Source organism: Lactuca saligna, chromosome 1 (genome assembly GCF_052625555.1).
Source record: "Lactuca saligna cultivar CGN05327 chromosome 1, ASM5262555v1, whole genome shotgun sequence".
Lineage (NCBI taxonomy): Eukaryota > Viridiplantae > Streptophyta > Magnoliopsida > Asterales > Asteraceae > Lactuca > Lactuca saligna.
The window spans coordinates 34,269,602-34,279,217 of NC_136417.1; the positions used below are offsets into that span (position 1 = coordinate 34,269,602).

The 9,616-nt window shown below is 34.7% G+C and overlaps 1 protein-coding gene across 1 annotated transcript; it reads left to right on the top strand.

The window, feature by feature from the left end:
• The first annotated feature begins 3,938 nt into the window (after nt 1-3,938).
• On the top strand, nt 3,939-8,028 carry LOC145032252 (uncharacterized). The gene is made up of 7 exons (XM_078981006.1): nt 3,939-4,720; nt 5,608-6,105; nt 6,186-6,338; nt 6,418-6,486; nt 6,568-6,615; nt 6,690-7,123; nt 7,192-8,028. Exons 1-7 carry the CDS (start codon nt 4,000-4,002, stop codon nt 7,804-7,806), a joined length of 2,538 nt encoding a protein of 845 aa, XP_078837132.1. The 5' UTR covers nt 3,939-3,999; the 3' UTR covers nt 7,807-8,028.
• Nucleotides 8,029-9,616: the final 1,588 nt, after the last annotated feature.

Here is a 9,616-nt window from a genome sequence, read left to right on the forward strand (position 1 = left end):
TGCACGACCCAAAACCTGCTAGAGTTAGAGAATCAATTCCTGGAGTTGAAGAAGGGCAACATGTCCATTGATGAAAACACCAATGCCTTCACAAACAAGATGGAGTTTACTTTGCGCATCGTCTCTAACGAGCTGATGAAAATCGATAAGTACGCAAAGGGACTTCCATGGGAGTACGTTATGCCAGTACGCCAGACACCTACTCTTGAGTCAGCTATCTGGGCTGCCAAGTCTGTTGAGGAGATGATCAAGGGAAGATCCACCAACAAAGTTGAAGTTGGCGAAAAGAGAAATTTTGAAGGATCTCCGAGGTCCAACAAGAAGAGCAAGTTTGGTTCAAGGAAATTTGGAGGAGGAGGCAAAACTAAGTGGTGCGAGAATTGTAAAAAGAAAAACTTCGGGAAATATATCAAGGAGGTAACTTCCTACAAGTGTGGAAAGACTGGGCATTACGCCAACGAGTGTACATAAAACAAGAGGGTGTGTTATGGATGTAATGAGGAAGGGCATATTTCGACAGACTGCCCGAAGAAGAAGGAGACATCAAGGTCTAACGCTCCACCAAGGGCGAAGGTGAGAGCTTTCCAGATGATGCTGGAAGCCGTAAATGATGTAGTAGATGTCGCTTCAGGTACCCTTTCTTGTAAATGGATTGCCTACCAATATATTGTTTGATTCCGGAGCAAATTACTTTTTTATACCACAAAAATTTGGTGGAAGACTAGCATTGCCTATAGATAAACTTGATGATGCTCTAGTTATAGAAGTTGCCAGTGGAAAATTCGTACCTGTTAGCGATTGCATTAAAAACATCGTCATCAACTTGAACGGAAACAAATTCCACGAGGAGTTGTTAACCATTTAGTTGAATGGTTTCGACATCGTACTAGGAATTGATTGACTTAGCGCCAACGATGCCAAGATACTATGCAGGAAGAAGATGGTGAGAGTAAACCCACCTGGAAAAGAGTCATTTATGGTGTACAGGGACAAACGTAGAGTGAAGTATGGAATCATTTTCGTGATGAAGCCAAAAAATGTTTGTCTAAAGGATGCACATCATACTTAGCATTTGTAATTAATGCAAAGAAAGAGAAGAAAGAGATATAAATAATATCAGTGGTGTGTGGCATTTGTACTTGGCGTTAGTTTGTTATTTGTCTAAAATTTTCACGGAAAATCAAATTTTTCGTTTTCTAAAATTACAAAGAAGTTCGAAATTTTTGGAAAAACGATAATCATTGTTTTCCATATTATTCTAATTCCAATTTTTTTTTCTAAAATATAAACACACACCCATCCCATCCACCTCTACCTACCCCCTCCTTAACACCCCCAACCCACCACACCCCTACCTACCCACACCCACCCACTCCGAAGTTCACCCCCACCCCTACCCCCACAAACACACACACACCTACACTCACTCCCACAAAAACATACGTACAAACCCACACTCGCCCCCACCCCTACAAACACACACCCACATCCATCCCCATAAAACACACATACACACACCCACACACCCAACACCATTACCACAATCACCGACCTACCATCACCATCACCACCACCACTACCCCATCACCAGCACCGCCGCCGCCATCACCACCACTGCCATAATTATCGTCGTCACCACCACCGCCTATCATCACCACCAATCCACCACCGTTGCCACCTCGCTGTCGTCGCCACCACCCCCACTCTACCACCACTATTGTTTTTTTTTAAATAAAAACCGATAGAAATATACACATTTAAAGATGTTTTCTAATTTTCTAAAACAGAAAATGAAAAATAAATAAGTTTTAACTAAAGATGTTTTTTTTTTTTTAAATTTTCCAATGAAAAATGAAAACGTAAAACGAAAACTGTAAAGAAAAAACGAAAAACAGAAAATAAAAATTATTTTTCCGTAACTAAATGCAGCCATAATCTTTCCATTATTTTCCATATTAAGAGAGATAAGGGTGTGTTTGACACAGAGCGTTTGAGAGCTTATAGCTTCTAGCGTTTGACAAAATGCTCCGTTTAAAACAGAAAGCCTTCTTTGGCACTACAAGCTTCTAGCGTTTAGTTTAATTAAAACACTTCAAATCCAAATGTTACTTCATGTAGCGTTTAATAAAATGCTACAAGCTACAAGCTACCCACTACTTACTACAAACTACCCGCTACCAGTTAGTTTTACCGAACACACCCTAAATCCCCAACCAAACTAATTTGAATAAGTGTATTCACAATTCTAAAAAGGTTTAAACATTTAAAGAAAAAACAAGCATGTTGACCATTTTGCAATTTTGTCCTCATTAAATATTTGAATGGTCCCAAAATATTAATTTGTCATTACAGATACAGTTGCAAATGTTACAAGTATTAGTTACATAGCAAGTGAAAGAATAATTAAAAAAAATTAAGAAATTAAATATATTTCTACTTTTTTCTACATATCACCCCATCCAATTAAATTGTGATATGAATAACATTTAATGCTCATTTAATGATATTTTAGGATTGTAATATAACACATATTATTATTTAAATGGATAAAAAGATGAGAAAATGATAAAAATAACCATTTACACTAATTATATTACAAAAATAGCCAAAAAAAAACCGAAGTTGCAAAAATAACCATGAATTTCGCAGATGGAATAATCCCATCTGCGAAATGGGCTTTCCATCTGTGAATGTACAAGCAGCTAAAGCACAACTGTGCTTTAGCTACTTGTACATTCGCAGGTGGTTTATTTTTATTTATTTATTTATTTTCTCTCTCTCTCTCTCTCTCTCTATATATATATATATATATATATATATATATATATATATATATATATATATATATATATATATATATATATATATATATATATATATATATATATATATATATTGAAATTGTAGGGTAAACTCGCAGATGGAATAGCCTCATCTGCGATTTACTCTGATTCCATCTGTGAAATTGCGGTTTATTTTTATTTATTTATTTATTTATTTATTTATTTATTTATTTATTTTACTATGAAATCAATTTATCTATAGCTCGGTTATATCTAAACGTACATCACCAACATCAACATAATGCCCGTAAATATGTTTTTTTTTTCATTTTTTTATCTTGAATTTTTTTCTTTTTAGTTTTATCAACCACACGCCTATTCATAACTTTAACTTTTTGTTCAACAACATTATTTCGTAGTCAAACCAATTGATTTCATAGTGAAACTAAAAAAAAACAATTAAAAATAAACCGCAATTTCACAGATGGAATCAGAGTAAATCGCAGATGGGGCTATTCCATCTGCGATTTTACCCTACAATTTCAATATATAGAGAGAAAAAAAATAAAAAATAAATAAATAAACCACATGCGAATGTACAAGCAGCCTTTAAATGTTTTTGATAAATTAAATATCTTTCTATCTTTTGTTTCTATCAATCTTTCTAAAGAAAATAATAAAAATAGTCATTTACACTAATAACCAAAAAAACCGAAGTTGCAAAAATAATCATGAATTTCGTAGATGCAATAGTCTCATCTGCGAAATGGGCTTTCCATCTGTGAATGTACAAACAGCTAAAGCACTGTGCTTTAGCTGTTTGTACATTCACAGATGGAAAGCCCATTTCGCAGATGAGACTATTGCATCTACGAAATTCATGATTATTTTTGCAACTTCGGTTTTTTTGGTTATTAGTGTAAATGACTATTTTTATTATTTTCTTTAGAAAGATTGATAGAAACAAAAGATAGAAAGATATTTAATTTATCAAAAACATTTAAAGGCTAGTGTGGAAGCTTTGACACAATATACTACCAAACAAATATATATATATATATATATATATATATATATATATATATATATATATATATATATATATATATATATATAACTCACAATTAGTCATTTGAAAAATATAAAAATATGTAATGGTAATTCACACTTATGTGTACAATACAAACGTTTAACATGAGAGTTTGTTGAGGCATAAATGAGTTACGAGATCATTTTTCTAAAACCTTCAAAAATCAAAACCATGGCTTCCACCAAATCACCCTCCCCGACTATTGTAGACGAAACATCAGCAACGGCAGCATACCCGTATCCGTACACCGCCAATGTTGCCAATTTTGTATCCGTCAAGCTCTCCGGCCACGAGAAGTACCAGTTATGGAAGACACAGATGCTTTGTCTCATTGAAGGTCATGGCATGCTTGGTTTCATCGACGGCACACTCGAACCACCACCCGAGACCAAGCCGGATAATGCTCAGTGGTGGCGGAGGTCCGACGCGCTTCTCCGGGGATGGATTTTGGGTTCCTTGAGTGACGATGTACTCAGCAGCATAATTGGCCTTAAAACTGCGAAAGATGTTTGGGTAAATCTAGAGAGTTCTTATGGTTCTTTGACTCCCCAATCTAGCTCGTCAGTACCTGTGAAAGGAGAAATTGACGAAGGAGAATGGAAATTCGACGGCGGTTTCATGAGATCTACTGCACATTCCAGGTCTCTGCCGGTTCCACTCCGTGGCATGTCGCAACAAATCGATCTGAAAGGGGATTCGGCGACGCCTACCGTCGACAGCAAAATCAACAGTCGGTCTAGGAAATCACGGGGTTTAGAAAGCACGGTATTCCCGGAGGATAGCTGGGCCTGCAATTCGCCGAAACTTCTTTCGTTAGATTTAGCTGAGATCACCGATTTCCTACAAGGTAACTTGTATTTTCGAATTAGAGACATCATCTTTCATTAGCCTGTAGATTTTGCGCTTTTATCATTATAAAAATTCACGCTACAATTATACAACATAGATAAACCGGTTGATCAATGAACATCCAATTGCACCAGTTGTTCTTAATCGACTTATTTTAATTAAACTTTAACGGAAGACGTATTTGACACGATTGTCTGTAAACAATGATCGATACCTATGCAATCTCAGTCAGCATCGATTTTGTCTTCTTTGCCTTCTCTATTTCATAATATCCCTTCAGATTACCGAAGGGTCCACCTCGGGTCATGAAGATTCCCATGATTTTGTAGTATTCGACTTACTATTACAGAATTCGGTGAAAAAAGGTAGTCACGGGTAGGAACAAGCAAATGTCTTCGTTTTTTTAATGTTCTTTGTGGATCTTGTTAGTGTTTCCTTTTTGTTGTTTCCTTGGTTACTCCCAATGCATATATGAGCAACTTTTTCTCTATATCTAGCCTGTTTCTCATCTCTCTATTAGGTTAAAATTAGGATCATACATTGGGCAACTTTTCCCCATATATATGGGAGGGTAGATCTTTCATAACAATGATATTTACCTAATATCACTTGTGATTTGTGAACAAAACGAATAATCAATTGCATGTTGTATATGTTATTTAGCAATTTGCCTACATCCATGATCCTTATTCATTGCAAAGGTTCTTATAGTTATAAGTCCCTTATCAATTTTCCAAATACAAAGTCATAATCCAGTTCAAGCTCCATATTTAACAGGATTCTAGTATGACTATATATTTGTATAGCTCTTATAAACAGTTACATTCCTACATTTATACATGTTTATGATTCTACCTAATAACATTTTGAACAATCATTTGACAGAAGCAACTACAAACATAAATGCATACCTACCACTATATAAAGCTGCCCTAAGAGGCGATTGGGATGATGCACAACATTTTATAGATCAAGAACCTGAAGCAGTCACAGCCAACATCAACAAATATGGATTCACAGCTCTTCACATTGCAGTTGGAACAGGGAAGCAAGGGATTACCTTTGTCCAAAATTTAGTTGAGAAAATATCACCCAAATCACTCCTAAAGATGCTAACTTCTTCAGAAAAATACACACCTCTTCATATTGCAGCTGTTGTTGGCAACACTGATGCTGTCAAGATCTTGGTGATTAAAAACCATAAGCTTTTGTATGCTGAAGATGTGGATGGCTTATTACCTATTCATAGAGCTCTTATTAATTCCCATAAAGATACTTTTTTATATTTATTGGGTGTCACAAAAGCCAACCAATATCCTTATACATTCACTGGCAACATGGGTGTTACACTTCTTTCCAATGTTATTTTTGCAGGTTATTTTGGTAAGTTGTTACTGTTACTGTTATTGTTACTATTATTGTGAAATGTTGAATTGTTTTTGTTTTTTTGTATGTTTTTATAGATATAGCACTTGATTTAATCTCTCGATATCCTGATTTGGCTACAACAATACCATCTGATAATGTGGATGCTCCATTGATGGTTATAGCAAGGAAAGCAGATGCCTTTGAAAGTGGATGTCGCCTCAATTTCTTTGATAGCTTAATCTATAAATGTAATGAGTCTATTTCCTTTACACATTTACCTTTTTGACCCTTTTAAAGCTAAAAGATTTCATTTCATTTATATCACAGATGTTCCTACAAAGTTGGTGAACCTCAACTTAAACAAGAAACAGCCCAAGATGGACTTCTTGAGTTCAGGTTGCTACAAACTTAATGGAAATTGTTTGTTTTCATTTTTTATTACTTTCTAACAAAAATATATAAAAAAATATGGTGTAGTTCTTCAAGAGATCGGTTTGCTTGTCTGGAAAGCTGTGGGCAGGATCTGTAAGTATCAATGAACAAACACAATCTAACTTTTTTTTGAGAAAACCTGAATCTTGAATCTTTTTTGAATTTAGTGCCACATATTACACATATTCAGAAGATAAAGCTGGTTCATAATCAAGCTGTTGCACTTGTGAAATGTCTATGCCATGAAATCAGTGCCCTGAATCTGGAATCAAATAGCATTTACTATTCAAAACCAATTATTGAAGCAGCAAGTAATGGTGCTTATGAAGTTGTTCAAGAAATCGCTGACACATTTCCTCAAGCAATTTGGTACAGTGATGAAAGTGGGCATTTCATGATTCAATTAGCCATACTTCATCGTTGCGAAAAGGTTTACAATTTAACATATCAAATGAGTGATCATAAACATTTTCACAAGACTCTCAAAGACTCTCACAACAACAATTTGTTGCATTTAGCGGGAAAATTAGCACCTCCACATAAACTTAATCTTGTTTCTGGAGCAGCATTACAAATGCAGCGCGAATTGCAATGGTTTAAGGTATATAACACCTTTTCTCTTTTTTATTTTTTTCATTACAGATTGACAGAATTGTGATATGATTGTAGGAAGTGGAAACATTTGTGCATCCAAAATACAAAATGGAAAAGAACTCATTCGAGCAAACACCGGAGATGCTATTCACCAAAGAACACAAAAAGCTCGTGAGAGATGGTGAAGAATGGATGAAGAAAACCGCCGATTCATACACAGTAACCGCCGGATTAATCACAACAATCGTCTTCGCCGCCGCGATTACAGTGCCAGGTGGCAACAACGGCGATACAGGTCATCCGATTTACGCGAAAGAATTATCTTTCTTGATTTTTGCTGTAGCAGATGCGATCTCACTCTTCACCTCGACAACATCTCTGTTGCTGTTTCTGTCGATTCTTACAGCGCGTTATGCGGAACAAGATTTCTTGTTTACGTTACCTTCGAGGCTGATTATGGGATTGGCGACATTGTTTTTGTCGACGAGTTCGATGATGATTGCGTTTGGGGCTTCGTTGTATCTTTTGTTTGGGCAGGGGAAGGATTGGATTCTGATTCCGATTGCTGCGTTGTCGGGTTTACCGATTACTTGTTTCGTGACGTTACAGTTTCCGCTTCTTGTGGAATTGATTTCGTGTACGTATGGTCGAGGGCTTTTTGGGAAACAAAGTGATCGTCCGTTTTATTGAGGTTGTTGTGGTCTTTTTTTTTTTATAGATTAAGAAAAATGAATTTTTGTTGAGGGATTGCTGTAAATGCATTGATGTTTAGTTGTTAGTGGATAAACTAGAAAGTTGTATCGAACTCAGAATGAATCGACTTGAGATGCGACGTGATGATTATAACTTATAACAATTAAAGGCGGTGTAAAACTTGTGTTTGGTGTGGAATAGAGCATTCCCTTTTGATCATCTCTCTCAAGGAATATGATTTCTTCTCTGGCTTATTTCCATTACTTTGGGAGAGGGTTTTTGGACTTTTCACTAAAATGACAAAAACATGGATATAAAATATCACTAGCTAATCATCTCTGTTTTATCACAAAACGACCACGAGTTATCGAAAATGCAATTTGAGATTTGATAAATTGTCCTTGCTATATTTCATCTTACTTTTTATGCTTAGTATCCATTAAAATTATAATAAATGTTATCATTCCATAATTCAGTTTAATTTTATTTGATATATCCCAAATATATATTTAATAAAATAGTTAAATTTTAATGGGTATGAATATTTCGTGCTATTCTTTAATTATTTCATGTATTAGACCATAATAGTAGAATAAATTTATGCTAATATAATGGTGTCATAACCCACAATTGTACTTCTTATATGGAGCTTTATCAACTACTCAAAAGCAAAGAATAAAATTAAGTTTAATTTAGGATTCAAATGTGTTACATAGGGATTTCAAATTAGAGTGAGTAAATCTACAAAATACATGTTTGAAGCCGTTTGTTATGCGAAAAATTGTAAATGGCAGTTACGGGCTACTAAAGATAAAGACACGGGTTCGTTTCAAGTGGTTAAATTATCGGAAAGTCACACTTGCTCAAACACACAACCCATTCCCCATCATCATCAAGCTAACAAAAAAGTATTGGGTCGTTTCTTGAAGGACATATTAGCTTATAGTAGATGTAATATATTGCGGGGAAAACAAATCTAACAAACTTTAAATGATCGTCTTAGTGTACATATTAGATACTGGCAAGCATAAAATGCAAAACACACAACTCCTTCCCTATCATCGCTAAGCTAACAAAAAAAAGTATCGGGTTGCTTCTTGAATGACATATTAGCTGATAGTGCATGTAATATGATGCAGGGAAAACAAATCCAACAAACTTTAAATAACCGTCTTAGTGTACATATCGCATACTGACAAACATAAAGTGCAAAGATATATGTTTTAAATATGTTGAGAGGGACACATGAAGAAAGCTTTTAAAGACTTCATTTATATTGTTACAATTTAGAAACGAAGAATCTAGGAACCCTTACACATATAAAAACATGCCATGACAACCAATTTAAATACTTTTTTATAGCTATCGGTTGTGTAATAATATCTTCCCTATAATGAGTAATTTCAATTCTTGTTATATGTGTATTCGATTTAATGACTAATATATTAAATTATTATGTACTTGTGTAAGTTCAAGTGTTTCAAACATGTTTGTGTCCTATTATCCCTGACGGAGCACATCTTAGAGGGAAATACTTGGGCGCGGCGTTCCTAGTAGTAGGCATAGACGATAATAACCAAATTCTTCCAATAACATTTGGTGTTGGAAAAAATTGAAAATGGGGATTCATGTATATGGTTTTTATCAATATAAAAGAATGCTTTAGGAAGATTGGAACATCCCAAAAATAAGATCAAATTTTTTTTAGTTTTTAAATAACTAAAATGATTATCCAAAAAAATCAACATCAAACCATAGTAAAACAAAGTGTATCTATTACATCATAAAACATAAGAGTAATCATAAA

Excerpts from the sequence above, each read along its gene's own strand:
- LOC145032252 (XM_078981006.1), top strand. The coding sequence starts at position 4,000 with ATGAGTTACGAGATCATTTTTCTAAAACCTTCAAAAATCAAAACCATG. Across the intron at positions 6,106-6,185 it reads TATTTTTGCAGGTTATTTTG|ATATAGCACTTGATTTAATC; the intron begins GTAAGTTGTTAC and ends ATGTTTTTATAG. Across the intron at positions 6,487-6,567 it reads GATGGACTTCTTGAGTTCAG|TTCTTCAAGAGATCGGTTTG; the intron begins GTTGCTACAAAC and ends AATATGGTGTAG.